Source organism: Blennius ocellaris (genome assembly GCF_963422515.1).
Source record: "Blennius ocellaris genome assembly, chromosome: 5".
Taxonomy (NCBI): domain Eukaryota; kingdom Metazoa; phylum Chordata; class Actinopteri; order Blenniiformes; family Blenniidae; genus Blennius; species Blennius ocellaris.
This window is the reverse complement of record NC_137654.1, coordinates 10,546,558-10,567,988: the sequence shown is the minus strand read 5'-3', so window position 1 is coordinate 10,567,988 and position 21,431 is coordinate 10,546,558. Positions and strand designations below refer to the sequence as shown.

Genomic DNA, 21,431 nt, shown 5'->3' with positions numbered 1-21,431 from the left:
AAAATGTCACTTGTTTGACCGATGGTAACTGTGGGCTTCATTAAAGTCTATTAGGCTGTTTCTCCCTTTTGTTATTGTTTTATATGGAGAGGGGTCACCACTGCAACCATGACAGCTGCACCGTGGACTTCAGAGATACATTTTCTACCAGAATCTGGATAAGGTCCTTTGCACTTAAAGACTTAATTCCGGGGTTCTCAAAGGGGTGCGACAATGAGCATTCTCTCACAGAGTTCGAACCACGCCATGCCCTGCACCTTCTTACAGCAAGATAAAGTTGGGTGCTTTATTTCCAGTCTTTCCAACATTCATCCCATTATATAATAAGTCTGATAAAATCATTAGACAATGAAAAGTATCACTCCTTATGTGTTGGTTCGTCTTTTAGGCCCGGTTAACACAATGATTTCAAGTGAAAAAATAGGAAAAATAGGGTTGTGGGTGAACCTGTTGTCAGTATTGAATTGCAAGGAAATTGGATGACTCTCAAAGCTAAAGATTTACTCCTATAGTCAAAAAACCATAACTGAGAAGGAAAGCAGCCAATTCTTTTAAAGTGAAGGTCTACAAAACAACCGAGACAATAATCAAGAGGCAATAATCAATAAAGCTTGATGATACTCTGAAGGAGAAGTGATGATCTGCCAGGAAGAGGAGGGTCTTATAGAGGCTGGAGGCAGGGGACAGCTGCCTCAAATTACCCGACGAGCGTTTTTCTATTGGCAACCGGTGAGCTGAAACACCTGTGGCAAGCACAGACAATAACATGCCAACCACCACCCACTGTCACGCCGCAGCACCATCTACAGCAGCCTGTACACCAAGCCAAAGTATCATTTTCAGGCAATATTGTCAAAATCATCATTAAGTGGCTTCTGGGAAATTCCTTCTGCTGAGGAGGATTATGTGATAAGATCAACAGCTTCACAACAGCTACGAAACGTACTGCAGTTTGTTTGTAGCTGTTTTTGGCTGTTTGAAAGGGGGTGGATCCAATTTGCTGCGCTGTTCAAATCTTTTCACACCATAACAATGCTGTTTGGATATATTTATTTATTTATTTATTTATTTATTTTGGGGGGGTGTTTGTGTTAGGTGTAATTAATCATAGAAATATGGCTGTGGTCACTCCGGGTGAGCCAGATGTGGAGCTCTGCTTCACTGGAACGGGAGCCGCGTCGGATCGGACACATCATTAACGTTAATAGTTACACCTGTGCTGCCGTTCCCGCTATGATTTGTCACGATGTTCCTGTTATGTCAAAATGGTGCCGTGGCAGATGTAATGACGCCAGGCACCATTTTTATGCAATCATCACTCATTATTTGTTGCATTTCTGGTCCTTGTTGTTTTTCCAATATTTTCACAGAAGTTGTTTTATTTTGGGTCCTTCCACAGCTTCAGTGAGAGTAAATCCCTGTAACTACGATTTTTTTTCTCATATAAAGTGCATCAGTTACCTCAAAAAAAGAGATGATTGGATGCATAAAAAAGAGAAATAATAGAAGAGCCTTGTATTTGCTGAAATCAGGGTTAATAACTATTATGTGCATATAGAACAAACATTTATTTCCAATAAAATGGACTGATACACTAAATGATTGTGTGTATACTAACAGGCATGAACTTAATATTGTGCACACAGACATGTGTAAACTGATTTTGTAATGCGGGACACCGAGAATTGAGTCAATAATAACACAAACACTTTCAGTTTAGCAGGTTTGCTTTCAAGAATATGAAATAGCAGGTGTGTTCCAGACTGTAAAAAAAATACTAAGAGGAGTTTCTGCTAAAATATGAATGTGCCTTTTATGCTTGAAAATGTTTGCAGTGTTTATGATTGAAACACGAAAAGGTTTCAAGTGGAAACACGTTGTTTTTGTGTTTTCATTTCAGAAAAATGTTGCATTTTGCATTTGTCCATTTACACAGAAACAGTAGAAACTCTGAAAACAGTGTAGTTAGAAATGCGAGACCAAGAGTTGACATTGTTGTTGGTTTTTGTAATGAAACCACACAACCATGAAGCAGAGGACAATAAGCTACACAGTAAAACCAAACAAGCTCACAGAAATCCAAACTTTTTGTGTAACAGATAACACATGAATATTTAAGTAATGTTGTTAAGTGTTTTAAGTGAATATAAAATAAATAATTGAAATACTATCTTTAAACATTTAACAACATCACTTAGACAGATTGTAATCTGTTTTGTGTTTTGAGTTCTGTGAGCTTGTTCGGGTTTACAGTGTAGAAACATTAACAATGGTGAATAATGGACATCCATATGGACAGATGACCAAGTTGATTGTTATTACAGGTGACTGTCAACCAAAAAACTACCAAGTCCAAGGAGAATCTGGACTGGGAGTCATGATACTCTGGGGATAAATATTGTTGTTGTTGTCCATCTACTCATGCATGTGCTGAAGAACTATTTACTACAGTCGTGGTGTGCATGCACAGGAGCAGCATTTCAGAAAAGTTGTCCTGACCCTAACCCCAAACTCAGATTTCTTTGTTGTAACGTCCAATTCTTTCTCCATCATATCACTCCATATTCTGTGATCTTTGTAATGTTGTTTAAGTGTGCCTCGACCAAAATATATAGTCTTAGTTGCAGATGCAATACACATGAAAACTGAAAATGCAAGCTATTTTAATGAGTTTACAAGTAAGAGTAATATAATGAATGCAGCAAGGATTAATCAAAATCTTTGATTCTAAAATACACTTAAGTAAAACTAAAAGTGTGTATATGGAACCTATTAAATACTCAGCTGTTACACCTTGGGTGAGATCTTTTATTATGAGACATGGGAAGTTTAATAAGTTTAGAGTTAAATGCGTGAGGCGAACGTTCGATATGTAGGAGTTGGCAGTTTCTTTATCATTTGTTATATATAACAAAGCAAGCCAAAGGCAGCTGTTTCTATGGCTGTCTGGGACCAAGAGTCCTGATTTGTGTCAGGCATTTAAAGAAAATAAAAAAAACATATATTGAAGGAATGAGCAAAGCTAACAACAATACAAAAAGTACTGTTCTGCTTTGTTGTTTTTTCTTTCATTTTGGACCTACACACTAACTTCTGAATAAATGAATACCATGTCAAGTCATTCCATAAACTTTAAAGTCCTTCCTTGTGGCCAATTAGTTTAGCTTAGCATAAACATAAAACAGCAGGACACTGTGTGCTCAGTTCATTAATTCTATAAACAAGATTAAACCTGGCTGCTTTACAAGCATTTTCTACCTTTTAACTGTAGATATATGTGGTCGCTTCTGCAAAATTTAATTCAGTAAAAGGTTAGTGTTAGTGGAAGAGAGGAGTTCAAACAGGACAAAGAAGATATATCTATTCAAATTGTTGTACTGTAAGTTCTCTCTTCATATAACTCACCGTCCACGCAGGCCGGCCTCGCCCTGGTGGTCCCGGCGATCTGGCCTCTCCGGCAGGCGCAGCGAGCCGTCTGCCTGGCGATGGTCCGTCTGGGTACGCTGCTGTCTCTGTTGAGCATCACTATCTCACAGGTTCCCACCGCCAACTGGCCTGCCAAACACAGCAGCAAGGAAGAAAGTACATCCCATTAGCATAATGACACTGTGATTGACATATTACAGGGGAGCAACTGGTGTCCAGACATAAAAACAGGCAGCCTGCTTTCTTTCTTAGTCTGCACAGCATTGAACAGTTTGATAGTTTTATATAAACTCTCCTCAACAAAAGTGAAAAAAAAAAAGATTTTCATGAAAGCGGAACACTGGGATGCTTTCATTTTTAATACAGCGCGGCTGGTTGCTCTGCTGAGAAAAAGTGTCTCACAGTCATCATGTGGAAAACAAAAAAATCCCACCGAAAAAAATCAGTAAAAAGGATATTTTCTATTTGTAGACTCGTAACTGGATTAACAAGCCGCATGCACGCACGCACGCACACACGCACGCACAAACAAACTGTTTTTCAGACTTGGCGCATCAATATGCTCATAAGGACACCAAATCCACACTGTAAGTGCAACATACATTCTGGTTAACAATCCAATATACTTGGTATGAATTTGTCCATTTGTCCACAATTTGTCTTAAGTCACTTTTGACCCAAGAAGTTCAGTTTGAGTCTATTTTTATGATTTGACTGGACTTGAACAATACATCTCAAATTTATTGTCATTGCTGAATCATCATTTGCAAAATACATATCAAAAAACCCTGAATTGGAGTGCAGTGACTTATGCTCCCATGCACGATCCATTCATGCTCTGTATTCCAGCATATTTACCAATTATATTGCCCTTTATAATGCAACGTTTTTCACTGAATTATATCAATATTACATCATACCTGTTTGCCACAAAGAAAAAGCACAAAAATCGAGCGATGTGAGTCTTTTCGATTTTGCAAAACTCCATAACATATAATATTATAAAACATTGCTTGTATATTATCCCCACATTTGACCATTGTAATAAGTGGATGAATCAAACAATGATGCTCGCACAACAGAAATATAAAATTTTAAGGCAAGCTTAATTCTACTGAGGCAGCAAATGGACAGAAGCGTTTTGCCTTCTGCTTCCATCCAAGCAAAGAGAGAGATAGTTTAGAGCTATCTCCTGGCACTTCATATTATTGTATAACTCCTTGGCCACAGACGTGTGCTCAAACAAAATGGTTCCAAGCTAGATCTTCAGAGTGTTACCTCTAAATTAATTACACAAATGGGAAAAAGACACAATTCACAAGGAGGTTTCAGCTGCAGAAGAGGCTGCCTCAAGCAAGCACATGGGATAAAGCTGAATTTTTCATGTCAGGAAACTTAAGAATTGATAAACCGCGAGAATAAGATAAAGTGTAACGTGAATGTACAGAAACTTGTTCGTGTGATGTTAGTGGAACACAAATAAGAAAATTGAAGATGAAGATCCTTGAGCAACAAGAGCAGCTCAGAACTCGATCGTCTGCATCAAAATGCTGTCCAGGTTTTCACGCAGCTGATGAATCACATTGGAAACTTTACAGCAGCCACAGGTGAACAAAAGAGCCATAACAATGATGCTTTGAGGGTTTCGATTTAATAAATGAAACCTTTGTGTGACACTTTGTAGGTAACACTTTTACTGAACACCTACTGCAGCGGCAGTTATGTTTGTGTAAATTATTTGGAGACCCGAGGGAACATATTTAATTTTCTTTTATTCAGGCCTTCCCGATATGTTTTAGGGATTTATTAACTGTTAATAGTCTTGTGTTTATAGATAAACAAGCTTTAATCACAATAAAGCGCTTGGGGGCATCTGCTGCTTACAAAAACACATTTGGAAAAAGAAATGTTTCATTTTACGCAGACGACACGTTTCTCTTATCACCACTGTTGTCTGAAGTCAACGGCAAGTCGACTGGGGCCACAAATGAGAATTAAAAATAAACAACACAATGCAGATTAATGTGTGTGCAAAACAAATCTGGCTCATCTTGGACTCATCACTTTTCCAATTAATTGCATGATAAATATCGTTAAAGTTTCCGGAGCGGAACTTACTCACTGGGAGAGAAGAAGAAACTTTCATCTCCCTCCCTTAACTTTCCTCTGTAATCATCTGGAAAAAGTAACATACTTTCTTTTCTTTTTTTTTTTCTCTATTGAATGGAGAGCTGCCAAAGACAGCTATTCGGGCTGACAGTGAAATAAAATCAGTGCGGAGAAAGGAGATTAGAGAAGAGCCGGTGCTGCAGCTCCTATAAGGTCAATCCATGGCATTCACCAACCATCAGTCCTTAATGCCGCTGCCTACAGTCACTCCCTAACACCCTCAAAGGTTCATTAAGTGGGACGCTAACTGCTCTATGGAATAAAATGAGAGCAATAACGGCAAAGGTTGAAACGGCTGTTGATAACACAAATGGCTCCTAAAACTAACCGAGCCGGCACAGAGGCGGTCGAGTTTCCGAAACTGTGGGGTTTCACATCAGATAAAGACTTGTGACCCTGTCAGTGCTTCAGTACCGTAATGAATGAAGTGCAATTAATATTCAACGTCTCCAAAGGATGAACCATATTTGTACTTTAATGATATTTACTCACGTGCTACTATTAAGTTGAACTCTGCCATAAAGAATCATGGTTTCCAGTCTATTGTTATTGTTTCTGATCTGTTCTCCTTCACCACAAGAGTCGATTCAAAGCTTGTTGTGTGACCACAGTCAGATTATATCCATCCCGTGGGTACGGGGTAGTAAGCCTGAGCAGCATTTAGTGAGAGAGAAGCTAAAATATATGAACTCTTCTCACTTCAGTAATTACAAAGGAAGCAAACAGCAACATCACATGTGCTATAAGCAATAGATTGTTGTCAAACAACAACGTGCACGCAGATAAAGTGATGGTGCATTTAATGGTAGTAAATGTAATTTCTATTGAAGAAACATTATTGGATTGAAAGGAGTGAGACATTGTTATTGTTGTGTTGGCTGATAGGCCTGAGCAGCATCGACTGATGGAGATGGAAAAAAAATGGTGACCTCTCATAGCTTCGGAAATCACTAAAGAAGTATAAGGTCCAGTTTACATCAGAGTAATCTCATCGAAGTGGTGTTTTGGAAAAGTAATGTGCTGAAAGCAAAATTGCACGAGCTGGAATTAGCAATTAGCTCTATTATTGTAAAATAACAACGTGCACACGCACACAGATAATGTGATGTTGTAGTAAATGGTAATACATTTAATCTTTGTTGTGAATCTACCCACGCATGTGCAGAAAATCTATTTACTGCAGCTCTGGTGCACATGTGCAGGTGCTATGTGTTTCAGTGAGCTTTCTCTGTTCAGACTGAAGTGGAAACGGCTGCGTTCTGTAAATCCACAGCCAAATTAAAACCAAACACAAAAAAACACAGGTATTCACTTTGTTTATTGCGAAAGCTATTAAAAAAGTACCAAATGCAATTAACATAGTGGTTATGGAAGATATACAATGTTATCCCGAGCCTGACCAAAGACAATAAGCTATAACAAGCTTATCTGCGAACATGACAACAGAGATGCAGCGAGCACACACACACACACACACACACACACACACACACACACACACACACACACACACACACACACACACACACACACACACACACACACACACACACACACACACACACACACACACACACACACACACACACACACAGAGACAAACACAGCTGCGAGTCCCCAGTGTCCATGTACGTCCTTGATAATTGCCTTTTAAACTAAGTAGGGGGCGATGATGTTGCGGGTGACCACGCGACGAGATTCTACATTAGAGCATCCCATGATCATATTAGCATGCGATTAGCCTTTGTCGTGCACTTTTCCCTCAGGAATTATTATTTACACCAAACATTTGATAAATCTGCATCTGGATTAATGGATTAGTGGGTCCTGGCCTCCTTGGCACCTCCTCACTGTGATCTAGCCTGATAAGACTGGTGTATTCTTACATCAAATAATTACCTCTAGCAGTCTTGGGAGTCATAAAACACAATACCCTCCACAAAGAACTGCTATGCAGAGTTCATTGCACAGCAGCAGCTGTGCTAGGTCCCCCCCACACACACACACACACACACTCCCCCCTTGTGCAGCACCTACCAGCAGCACTCAGCCCACCCTCCACACGCTTTCTGCTGAGGCGGGTCCCTGTTATACTTTGTGGGTGCTCGGAGGACAGAGGTGCCATCAGATATCAGTGCTCTCTGCCATGTTTCAACACTGAACAGATGAATGGGCTTCATGCAATAAGCCTGAAGGAGGAGAATGGAGAGGCGGGAGCGGGGGGGGGGGAGTGGTGTGGGTGGAAGGAGCTGCTTTGTGAAGTGCCCGCAGTCGTGGCTAGCGCTCCATCATACGTACAGGAGTTAATTCATGTGACAGGGGGTTTCTGTCAGTCAGCGCTGCGAAGACACTTAGGCTCGGCTCTATTTCACATGATGAAATGCACATATGGCTGAGGCAGCGAGTGAAGGATGGCAAGGTTGCAGTCCAGGCTCTGGATCCCGTCGAAGAAAAAGGAAGAAGAAAACATCTTGAGGATGACAAGAAGCCAATACAGAGCACAGAGGCTGGGCCTCTACGCTGACTGGCAGCCTGGTGACCTTATCACCAAATCACAGCGCTATCCAAGTGCAAAGTGGCAGCGAACAAACACAAACAGTACGGAGCTTGAACACACGCGTCTCAGAGCAGAGCTGAGAATGTGCTCTACATATCACCTCTTCGATCGGACACAGCGCAGATCGCCAAAATACAGAAATACAAATATCTTAATATCTGCACATGAAAGAGGTCAGCAAGGGGCCACGATCACTTTCACCTTGTTGCCCTGATTCGGCGTGCGTCACTGCAGGACTGAGAGCTGCTGGGCACAGCGTGGTTACTCAAACCCACACAGAGCTGAGTGAGTCCAGGAACTGAAAACCAACTGAGTCTCATTATTTGCTCCTCCTCCAATAATCCACTGTTCTGAGATTGAAACTCAAATTGTGTTTGAGATGTTTGGTAATAAATGTGAAATCAGGCCGCAAAGCAATTTAAAAACAACAATAAGTTGCTTTTACTTCGCTAGTAAGCCCAAATGATCATAGTAAATGGAAAAGAACACGATAATAATAATTGCAAGAAAAAATGTTAAATGAATTCATACATATTTAACCTCCACCTCGAGCTGTATGTTGGCAGATAAAACAACAGGTACTGTTTTGGTTTCTGGCTGCAATATATTTTACTTTATTTTTTCTTTATTCTATAACATTTTTTGTTGTATTTTATTGCAATTTTCTTTTCTTTTTTTTTGTCACAAGGAGTCATAGTCTGATAGCAACAGGCGATTCACACTGAACTAAAACTTAAAAAAAACATCAGCTCTTCAAAGCAATTCAAACTAACAAGATTTGAAAACAAAAAAATCTAAATGAAATAATAGTGAAGATGAATGTCAGATGTGTCTAGCCTGGTTGTGCACAGCAGTGTCTTCAGCTCTGCTTTAACTGAGCTGTCAGTTCCAGCCAACCTCAGCTATTCTGGCAGCTGCTTCACCTTCACTTCATCCATCCAGACAAACTAAGCAATATAACATGCCTATATCAGATTTAACACACAATCACATGAGCCTCAACTCCACATTTCCTTCCATGCAGCTGAAACCAGATTGGGAGCTTGTGAGAAAGACTGTCTCCTCCTCGGGGGAATTTGTCATAAAATTATATGACGGCCGCGATGAATGAACGACGGCACGGATTCCATTTCCATATTAAAACAATCTTCCTTTATAGACTGTAATTACTTTCTGGCTGCTAAAGATGGAAGCGAGCTTTTTACAATGTTTTATTCTAAGGACTTCCTTCTGCAAACTACAGTTTTGCAGCGTATTTATTAAAAATCTCCCTTCTTGTAAAGCAAGTGCAGTTAATTAGTCATTACAACATGTATTGTATTTGGAATTATTCCCTATAAAGACGCCGTTATAGCTCTGGCTCCAGTTAAACGTCCTGTCATTGATTCCAACCAGTTTTCTAATCAGACTCTAATGACTGTGCTTGACATCCAATAGTAAGTGTGGGTGATGATCTTTTCTTCTTTATATGTTTCAGACCTGAGAGACTTCCTCCAGGAAGAATCCGGAGCAAGGTCTGCAATGAAGAGCCAGGACAATCACAATAACATGTATCACAACTGATAGGAGGATTTGAAGCAGCGATGTGATGTAATAAATATTAACTGTGCAGGTAATCAGCCACAATTGATTCGTACAGGCTGCAGTTATCATCCTGGAAAAAAAGATATAATTAAAAGTGGCTAAATCCCTCAAACAGGACCAATCTTAAATCTCCCAGTGCTTGCAGCAGATTTGAGCTTTTCATTTTGAAAGCTTTAAGTTTAGGGCTGCAGCTGATGGTTATTTTGATTGTGGATTAATTTTAGCTTTTTTTAAATGGATTTTTCATGAAGTGCTTTGCCAGAATCTCCCCACCCAGCCTCACGTAAACACCAAGATGAAGGGAAGTTGAAATGAAGTTTTGGGGGTCAGCATGTTGTAACATAGATGACTCTACCTGGAGGAGCAGCAACAGATGGATCTCCACCTGAGTCACACCTACACAGTCAGAAATATTCAATATGCATGACAAAAGAAGAATATCTCATCTACATTCAAAGACAGAAATTGATATTGAAATATGAAAGATACATTATACTGCTTTGTTACAAACAGGATTTAGGTACAAGTACATGCAATTGAGTCGCTGATGTTGAGTACAGATGAATATTAACATCAGGTTTTTTAGAATAACTTAAAAATATTATTTTCCTATTCGATGCTCTGGTTGTGACTTTACCACACATTTCACTCAAATATAACTGCACTGTCAAACTGATGTGCCTCTGATTTCTGGTCTAATACCAGCAGATATGATGTGAGGTCTAATGAAAGACAATGTGAAAATTCAAAGGTACTGAATTTACTTTGTGTTTTGTGTAGAATTGAGTATATTGCTGTTAACCATTTAAGGTGTTAGTGGTGTAACTGCCCCAAGTGTAAAATAGCATTTATTTGCACATTTGCCCCACTTTTTTCTTTGTTTGCATTTTCCTTTAATGTAAAAAAACAACTGCTTATTCCTTTAATTGCTAACTTATGATCGGATTGCCAATGGGTACGAGCTTAAGACAAATCCATTGTTTACTTATCTGCTACTCAGCTGAAAGGTCGATATCAAGCTCTGAGTGTTGGGCATGATTGTACTGGAACACTTTGATACTGGTTTTCGGATCAGTGCAATTCAACTTGTTATTAAGCTCTCTTTGCTTAGGCCACTAATAATATATCATATTTTATGTTAACTTGCTTGAGGTTAAGAATTAACAAAGCAGTGCAAAGCAACAATGGCTGAATGGGGCGAAAGCAGAAGTTTCACGAAAGACAGTTTAACAGATTGTTTAGAAAATGTAAGTTTTACTCAATAAGAGCATATGAGAGTTGTAGTATGAAGGGCTTGTGTTTCCTATTTCCTTTTTAAATAAAGTTATAAGGTGTAATACAAATACAAGCTGCAGTAATTGTTGAACACACTACATATTTTCTGGTCTTGCCCCTACATTCACGTCTAGAAAAAGCCACCTCGGCCTCCAACAGATAATTGATTCCTGAGTGGCTGCTACTTTATATAGTTTATCTATACATCTCCTAAAAGATCTGAGAGGGAAAACAGAGCTAAAAGAGCTTCACTGATTCAGCCAATTAGACCAATTATTGTTCATTACTGTAGGTATCATGTTGAGTTTGATATCAGATAAAAGAGTTTTGATTTATTTGCATGCAGCTGTTATTCAATTTCACATTAGCAACAGAAAGCATATTTATGTGAGTCTCTGCACAGGTGGAAATAGTCCACTGGACTGGGAAAATACAATATTTGTTGTAGATAATTGATATGCTGGTCTTCTTCAACTCTTTTAGATGATTTCTGGTGCTGATGCCAATATATGCACATATTTTTGTTTAGCGTCTTTCATGTATTTCTTGCTGGTATTTTTAGGTCTGCTTTTAGAGAAGTGTCCTGCAGATGTAGATGCAAAATACTGTGTTTTAAACATTTGGTTTGCAAAATAAGATATCTAACTCAACTGATGTGGAATTTTTTTTTTTTTTTCATATTTATGTATCCAACCTTTTCCCTCCAATATGGATATTTCGTCTCACTTCACAACACCAGCACAATCCAAGTAAAAAACCCTGCTTGTGTTGATACCTTTATTTGACATGTTTGCTTATCGTTTGAAATGCTTATCGCTTATTGTTATTGCTTCTGTCCTCATACAATAAAGAGCTGTTGAGAGCAACGGTAATATTTTCTCAGGTACCACTACAGTAACAGTGATCTTATCTCCATTCAAGGTTTTCATTTTCATAATTTTTTAGTGAAATTATTCAGCGTAACTGTCAGATTTGAACTATCAGTAACATTCCTTAGTAGAGTTCAAATGTTTGCAGGAAAAGGTAAATAGAGGGTCTTTAAAAATAAAGCATTATAATCTGTTGCTAACGTGACAACATGATCCTACTACCAGTAGTAGTCGTAGTAGTATAGTAGTAGTAGTAGTAGTAGTAGTAGTAATAGTTGTTCAGTATTCGAAGAAGTAGAAGAAGGTGTATCAGTGGTAGTAGTAGCAGTAGTAGTGTAATAGTAAAAGAAGTTGAAGAAGTAGCAAGGGAGGTAGTAGTAAAGTAGAAGTAGCAGAAGAGCAAAAGTAGTAGAAGAACAACTACTACTAATAGTAGTAGTAATTGTTGTAGGGGTGGGAAATTTGTGAAAACTATCCAACTAGTTTTTTTTAACAAATACTGTAATTTGACTTGTGATAAACTTTAAAGTTTACCTGTAAACCTCAGGCACGTTGCAGTGTGTCCATTTCCTGCTGCGAAGATCCATTTCCATGTTTACATGCTATTTTCTGATGCAAAATTACCAAATCACTGCTGAAAGATGCAGACATCAGTTGAAAATATCAACAACAACCAAAAAACTAAAAACTACCCAGCTTCAAGTAAACACTCCTGACTTTGCATACAATTTCCATTTAACAAATAAATGAATTACCCTACACATTAAACTAGCAGTGAGATGGATGACAGGGCGTCGTCTGCTGTTGGTGGGGGAGACACATGTCGCTGCTATGTTGGATGATTGGTTTCGCAACAAGGTGAAGTGCTCAGTCCATTTATTAAACTGTTTTGCCATTCAAAGATTAAAGTGGCTGCATTTGCATAGTGAAGTGGTGGAGGGGGGGGGGGGGGGGGGGGGGGGTTATATGCTGTTCACATTTGCAGCTTTTACAATTAGAAAATCACTGCATCTCACATCACAACTTGACTTGATATACGATTAATAGCCCCAGTCTTAGTAAGCAGAATTAGTGATGTTCAAATTAAATGATGACCGACCAAGTTATTGAATGATCAGACAAGATATCGTGATGATTATTTTCTGAAATGATACATTTGAACTGCTCCCTTATCGTGGTGGGAAAGTTTGAGTACCCCTATAATCCTAGGAGCTATGTTGTCGAGGGGCTTTATGCCCCCCAGTAGGGTCTCCCAAGGCAAACAGGTCCGAGGTGACGAGTCAGACTAAAAGCAGTTCAACATACCGCTATCGACAAAGAACCAAAGAGAAGAGTAACGTTTATATTTATATTATACAGCTTTTCAACACTTTCACATGGGTTTTTCTTGGTTCCGGCTTTTCCTTGATTTTTATCTATTTGAATATCGGATCATAGGAGCTGCATTCATAATATGCTGTGTCTCTGTGAGCTGGACTGACTCCGCCCAGACATGCCCATCTTGGGAAGAGGAAGAAGTGCTTTCTCTCTTGGTGCAATGTGCCAGAGCACACCTGTCTAATTGTATGAGCATCAAAGGGGCGGCCTACCTTGATTGTGATTGACTTATAGCGTGACAAATCCATCAGGAAGTCCATCATTCCAACAAAACTTACCACTAAGTTTGAGTGGTGTTGTGTTCAAGCTCTGTAAGGGGTCGGCCTCATCCGCCCACAGGTTTGGAATTTCAACTTCAGTTTTGTAGTTATGAGCCGGAAAAGGAATCCTATATCCTCACTCCTGCTATTAACAAACAAATCCTATTTATCTTTCACCGCCGCCTTGATTTCAACAGCCGAGCAACAACCTCACCTTCCCCTCACGTCCGTCCCCATCTCACAGTTCTGTCTGTTGTTAACAACTCAGGACGACATCAAACAGCAATCTTATTTAACCGAGCATATGCTAGTCAAGGCATCCGCAGCCAAGTGCATCTCATTATCTTAACACCACTCGACGCGTGCAGCGTGGCAGGTAGCGTGTAATGGGACACCAGGTGAGAGAGGCAGATGTTTGACTGACCCCGTGATACACGCTTCCTGACACTGCTGTGATCCTCCGCTGCCCAAACAAGTGGGGCAGCAGAGCAGTGGAGCAAAAACACCCGCCTTATATTAATGCACCCGCTTTGAAGGGAATACCACTTGATTTCACATGCTATCTGAATACTCTGCAGCAATCAATATTTATGCAAGTGAACAACTCTCTGCTGATGTCAGAGGACCTGTAATCATACATAAGGATGCAATTTAATCCAGAGTAGTCGGAAATGAATGAGGGGATCTGGTGGAGGGGTGTGTGCGAGCAGCTGGGGGTTACTCCTGGAGATGAGGTTTTCTTTTGTGATTTTTATTGTTGGTACCTCACTAAGTTCACTGCTAATTGTTGCAGCTCTCAGTTCCGGATCACAACACAGTGATCTTTACATTTTCAGTCTTCCTTTGCAGAGAAATAGAGTGAACTAATGCACCCTCCTCCTCCCGAAGACTGAAACACTGAAGATGTGATCTATTTGCCCAAATGTAATTCTCATGTCAGGTGTGTACACACGTCCACCCACAGGGAATGACATAATGAAAGTTCTAGTAGCAGCAGTAGGATGGCGCTCCCTTGGGACAAGGCAGGTTTCCTTTCTCAGTGGAAAGCAGGAATATGCTGTATGGTTTGGTGACATTGTTCTGCAAGACTTTCCATAAAGTTCTATAGGATTTTTTTTTTTGCATAATCTGTAGGTAACTATTGTGTGACATTGCCAAGGGCAGTTTTAAAATAGAAAATATTCCCCCCTTAGATACATCCCTAGCCAATACTGACAGTGTAATTCAGGCCCGTCCTGTGCTACGCTCCACATGACGGAGGCGGCTTCAGACAGATTTTTGTTGCAGCGATGCAGCAGAGTTGCAGAGATATTACAATGTGGAGTACACTCAGACGATTGGTTGTGGATGAACGCCGGCTCGAGGCACAAAGAGTGAATGTGCAATATGCCTTGCAAAAAGCGAACAGCAGGACTGCTGGACGCAGTGCACAGAGGACTGTACAGCCACATTAACTCACTTCAGATTTGGCTCAGATAGCCCTCCAGGATGCCCTCCTCCTTTAATGCAAGCCCAGAGAAAATAGTGAGCATCAGACAGCCATTATCCCCCCCTCCCCCCAATAAACCCTGTACAGTCGCAGGACTATGTAGACCGCAGCTTTCACATTCAAGCACATGCCCTCTCAGAAAATACCATCACGGTATCGTGCAGAAAATGGAACAGGACAGACAACTGAAGGAACATAACTCAAATCATTTACACCACTCTGCCAATGATGGAGCAGTTTCAAGCTCAGAGATTTCCACAGAGAAAATAACAATGCAGGAATGCACTGAGCAGCGCACCACCCTCAACCACAAGGGAGGTCAAAGCTGACGGCGAGAAAGAATTCATATTCAGGGGGCTATGAAATATGAGCTTTGTGTGCTGCCAAATTGATTTAGCTGTAAAAATTCTTTTCATTTTGTTTTATAAAGATGCTCATAGCCCCCATTGCCTATAGAAGCAGGCTTCAATGATTTGCTTACAATTTACAGTCAAGGTCATAATCAAAGCGGGTCTCCCCTTTGCATGCTTAATGCCGCCTTGAAGAAGACTGGAATGGAAATCATCCTTTTCACTTCAAAAAGTCAGTAATTCTCTGGTACTCTGATTAGTTTAATGCTTGGATGGGTAGGCCCTGCTCCCCGAGTTAAAAGAGAATACCAACCAAAGGTTTTTAAATTCATCATTCTGGCGTCCTAAGAAGACTCGACGTCTCCCACACAGGAGACAGTTTGTTAAAAATGGAAAAAGTAGAATAATTTACTAGGATAAAATCAGCCTGGTTGGTGAGAGACACCGGGTCTGCTGTCATCAATGGATCTCCGGCTGTAAAGCTGCAGTGAGTCACTTCAGAATTTAGTGGCTCAGCCTGCAGACGTGTCTCATGAAATGTGTGCTGTCATTCCCATCGACAGCTCCAACCGCAGAGCGGGGTGACAGGATAGATTGTTGCCATGATTGGATTATTCAAACAAATCAAAGTGACACATTAATTATGACATGCGAAGAGAAGCATTACTGTCTGTTGCACTGATATGACATCAAATATAGGATATGGCTCATATAGCCGATTCCTTTGTTTTTACTCACAACTGAACACACTGGAAAACACTCATTCCATCATAATGTCCTATTAAATTGATTATGTAATGCACCGATTATCAAACAATTGCCTGTTTATACTTGAACTAGAAACGCAGAGTTTTAGAAATCACTTTCAGTCATATTTCTGGGCTTTTTTTGTGTGTGTTTTTAGTCTCAATCGACTCCTATTAAAAACAGATGTTCAACTTTCTGCACCACCTGTTGCTGCTTTTTTCTACCTGCCATTAAATTGTTGCTAATAACTTATTTTTTTCAGCCTGGCTGAGGGCATTAAATTTGTGATTTATCTATAAGCTAGAGGCATCTTTGGGTTACAAAGCAGAAGTATGGCATAATAAAGTGAGTAAGTCTGTACAAGGAGGAGGTTGGGTGAGAAAGACGGGTCGCTCTGGAATGAAACATCTCATCTGGGGGAATTTTAATCAAGATTTGTGCATAGACTTATTTGATTTGTTAAACATATGTATTTTACCTATTCTAACCTAAATCTAACAAACTTTCATGAGAATAAAAGTGCTATTTATCAATTTTAAGTAAGAAAAGTTGGTTTATTTGAACATTTGAGATGCATAGATGTGGATAAATGTGCCACTGCTTGATAAAAGACACATGAGAAAAACCTTTCAGGGGCTTTAAAAACCTCATCAGTGTTGTCGAGGTGGCAAATTAGTTAGTTAGTACATGCCATTCAAGTAATTCATTACTTTGATATGAAAATGTCAACTCAGCTGCTCCCTTTACCACAACTTGTCAATGCAATGTGTAGCCTTGGTTATTTGTTTCTGCTGCATGCTCTTGCTGCCACAATCAAGAATCAAACTCAGGAATCGGAGTGCCCTCGTGCTGGAAGCACTGAATAGACACTGAAATACTTAAATAGATGATTAGTAATGCGATAAGGTTCTTCACTGTTATTAAGTGAATACGCAAATCTTCTGTTGCGCTCTCGGAGTCTGTTTACTTGACAACATTGTTTGGAAACATTGAAAATGACACTTTATGAAATGGCTCCCAAGGTGGAGTTTTGTCAAAAACCCTCTGACTCTGGCTAAGGCCTCATTTACATGACAATGAATGCGAGCACATCCGTAAAACTTTCTTCACTTTTGGGGGGGGTTCCGTTTACACAACACCGGTGTTCGGATCTAGTGTGTCCGTGAAGGTTTTATACCGACTCCCAGTCCATATTCTACTTGGACTTGATAGCTTTATTGTTCAGTCAGCAGGAATATCAATCTAAATTTGTTGTCTGGTCAGACAAATGTCCGTGTACTCCCATTGATAATGTTTATATCATATAGTTCTCTGCGGGCATGTCTGTGTGGTTTCATTACAAAAACATTCAATTGACTTTGTTTTGTGCATTTCGCCTGTATCCTTTTAAATGGACATAATTTTTAAAAAATGACCCTTGTAAATGCAAAATATTTCCAAAAGGAAAAGACAAAGGTGATCAGTTTTCACTTGAAACTTTGTCATGTAAACAGAGTCTAAAGGGCACTAGTTGATATTGCAGAAGCCCAGTCAGCACTTGTCTTTGCATCATTTGTGATCATTTCTAGAAGTATCATTTATCAGGGTTTCACTTCAAGTTTGAAAATACTCCTTCCTTCATGCTGCTTTATTTCCCCCAGCAGAGAGAAGTCGTCTCTGCACTCTGACTGCGCCACTGAACCGGAGTGTGGTCTTGTGAGGAAATCTAGACATTTCCAAATTTATCGTTGAATAAACTGGCAACGTTGAGAGCGGATGACAGGCCATTCATCGTGACCGGTGCTGGCCCAATGGCGTGCACGGACAAGGCTGCCGTGCTTTGATTTCCTGTCCGGGCCGCCATGACAGATGAGCTCTGGAGATGGTGGAGGCAGCGCGGCCTCTCGCCATCTCAATGCTTCAGCTCTCTGCCCACAAGTTCAACGACACTCCATGTGGCCCTCAGGGGACCATGCAGGTGGGATTGGTAGAGCGCTGTTAGGGAAAAACTGAAAAGTACTCAGTGGTGTGCAGCTATAAATACAAAAAAAAAAAAAATTGATTGTACTGTAAACCCAGTCTCAAACTTCCTGATAAAATGATGATTAAAAAAGCAGGATTGGCCAGTATTGCTTTTACAGCTGCTCTGACAGGTCAAAGCAGGGAGTTTAAATAGAGGATTTTAGCAGGATTTGAAGATTACACGTACGGATTAAAAAAAAATACTACGTGCTCCATTCTTAAAATTCAGCTCAGAGCTGGAAAGAGCAGTGAGCAACATACAGAGGATGTCGGCCCTCAAATCAATTCTAAAGGTTTAAACCATCAAGTCGAACACAGGAGAGAGTCAGTTTACCCGGGGAATATATCAAGGATAGTAAAGTTCACCAGAGATTGATGGAGCAATTTGTACAATAACGCACTAATGAGATAATTTTCAGATGAAAACGAGTCAATAATAAATGGCTGAGGGGAAGGAGAGGCTTTACTGTGCCTCCAAAGATAATATGGAATGGCTTGAGAGGTGGTTCAGGAGCTGCAATAAGGAGCCGGTGACAGCCCCATTTTGGGAGAAAACACTGCAAATGAGAGGCAAAGAGAGAACATTTCAAAACACAGGCAGTTCATTTTCCACATCACTGTCTTACTTTTGTTCCCAGCAAGCTGCCAAAGACATTGATGTGGGCACTATCCCTCCTCCACTGTGGTAATTGTGCTGCTGGCCAGTGCTTGATTAAAAGATCTAATCTGCAAACTTAATGTTCAACATCTCCCAACAAGTTCCAGTGTTTTTAAGTCAGTGCTCTGCGTCTGCGACAGCACTGGGATCCATGAATGTTTTGTCATGGACGGCAGCCAATGAAGTGCAGTGAAACATCCTTTTGCTTTCTATTCTGTTTCAGGGTGAAGGTGTAATTGCACCAGTGGATGTATTATTCAGAAGAAAAGCCTGGCATGGCTGGATATAGACTCAGCGAGAGTGATTTCACAAAGCACCCAGGGCAAAAATCAAGCTTCTTCTTTGTATGGTTGTGTGTGTGTGTGTGCACCTGCCATTCAAATCACAGTTACTTTATCACCCAGCTCAATTGTTCAAGCTCTCACAGAGCATGTATGATGTGTGTTGCAAAATTAGAGCAGAGAAATGTCATGATAGCTTGGGAATGGGGTTACGACACATTTGAAATTCCACTAAATGAAACTTTAAGAAGAGTCCTCTTGAAGAGGTAATGCTTAAACAGAGCCAGAGGGTCCAATATTATGGAGCTCTCAGACAAGATGATAATCTCAGTAGCACACAGTGGATTGCAAAAATGTTCAAAGTTGTAACAAGGTCACACAGATTGACTAATAATGAACACGGATGCATTACAGGTCCCTGTAAGACTGTTTTATTGAACATTATTGGATGATTGGGATTGGGGTTTTTTTTTGTATATGTTTTTTCTTCCCCTCTGATCACAGGATCTGACCACACCATGTGCAGCTGCATCCCAATAAGCAGCCCACAGAGACCTTGGCTGCTGCTGGCAAAGTAATAAATAGCTGGAAGTGTCCTTACCCTCTCTGAGCAGATGGGAGTAGATGAGCCAGAGGAGCAGCAGGCAGCAGAGTGACGCACCTCCACCTGCGGAGAGCGTCTTCACTCCAGACTGCATCCTACTACACCTTCAGCCTTTCCTTTAGATTATCCAAACTTCGAACGCCTGCGCCGCTCAGATGTCAAGCAGATCGGTGGAAGAGTGGCTAATCCAGTGGCGTCTCCAAAGCCTGTCGTCGGCATCCATTTTGAGGTTATAAAGAGAGGGACTGATAGTAATCCCCCCTTTTATTTCTCAAATTCCCTCGATGAGCCACATATCCATCCAGGCTGCTCAATACATACACAGAGGCTACCAATGTCACCAGATTTTGGCCAACTTTACGCAGCTGTGGCTTCAAAGCAGAGATTCGCCAACAGGCTGATAACAAAAAAAGAAAAATCTAAGTGTGTGTCGATGAAAAGGGATGAGCAGCAGTCCCCCCGCAGCTTTGATTCCTCACGCGAAAATGCTGACGATGCTGGCGGTTAAAATTCAGCTCCCCTGAATGCCGCTTTCCTCTGCGCCACGCGCCGCTTCAGCACCAACTTCCAGCGCCGCGCCGCGTTCTGTTTGGCTCTACGGAGAGCCGCGCAAGTTCACCGCGGCGGACACGACAAACATACCAATCACAACGAAAACTTGTCCCCAGAACGTGACACTCCAGCGAGCCATGAAGTCAAGGAAGGGAAAACAGATAGAAGCGCAAATGCGTCACGTGCGGCCACTTGTGCACAGAGGCGCAGTGAAATGTCACGCCAAGACGAGAAGCGGCGCCGCGCGCACGGACCAAACGCACAGAGCGCGTCGTTGCGTGCGGTGCGGGGAAGTTAGGCACACTTGTCACCTGTATGAACCCCTTTGATAGAAAGTCTGCAGTGGTGGTGCTTTGCTCCCTGGACCCCAGAAAGAAAACAGAAGCCCTCCTCCTCTTCCTCCTCCTCCTCTTCCTCCTCCGTCAGGGTTAAAGCAGCCTTATTCTCTCCCAGTCTGCTCCATTTGCATGCAGCCGGCGACGAAGACAAGGATCCCCCCCCCCTCCTTTTGATGAAGGCAGGGGTCGTTGTTGCTGCTGGTGCTGCGGCTGCACCCGGAGTAAAACTGAGTTACAGTGTTGCCATATGCGCTCTCTCTCTCTCTCTCTCTCTCTCTCTCTCTCTCTCTCTCTGTCCTAATTCCTTCTACAAAGTGAGAAAAAGAACTTTGAGCTTCAAGGCTATAAATTCCAAACAGTAGATGATGATGCTTATTTATATACATGAACAAGTCCCATCTCAGCCCACAGGGAAATGCAAGGCAACACCATCCGCCATCACACTGGTTACATGTTACTTTCCTCCTGATTGTCTATGCCCTCTTTCAGGGGTGGAAAACGCCCTTGAGGGCTGCTGCATGGTCTGGGGACTATAGTTAACATTTAGCGGGGGGGAGAAAGATGTTGAGAGGTCTGTTCCTTCATAAGACCTCTAGTGCTGCATGGGCAATGCCTGAGAGCTCTTCAAAGTATTATGATATACTGTCTAATATCACATCGGATCTCAAGTGTGCACACACAGAGACTTCCCCGACTGTGTAAAGATGTGTGTGTGTGTCTGTGTGCGAGCACTCGTGTGTCAGAGAGAAAAGGCTAAAACCCTGCAGATGCCAGTCTGTCTTCTGAAAGTGCACCATTTAAGACTCCCTTGCCATTCGAGGGCCATTACTATAACTCACCCCCCTCATACGCACACATTCACCAGGTTCCATGACCAGTGAATGTGCACTTTAT

At 41.1% G+C, this 21,431-nt stretch overlaps 1 protein-coding gene across 1 annotated transcript in view; it reads right to left on the bottom strand.

Annotated features, from left to right (window-relative positions):
• The window catches only part of tafa5l (TAFA chemokine like family member 5, like), a gene marked incomplete at its 5' end in the record, with an annotated part of 59,570 nt that extends 39,829 nt beyond the window's left edge, over positions 1 to 19,741 (bottom strand). The window contains 2 exons of the mRNA XM_080496191.1: positions 3,406 to 3,555; positions 19,645 to 19,741. Coding sequence (XP_080352317.1) covers positions 3,406 to 3,555; positions 19,645 to 19,741 — 247 coding nt within the window. The remainder of the gene's footprint in view (positions 1 to 3,405; positions 3,556 to 19,644) is intronic.
• Positions 19,742 to 21,431: the final 1,690 nt, after the last annotated feature.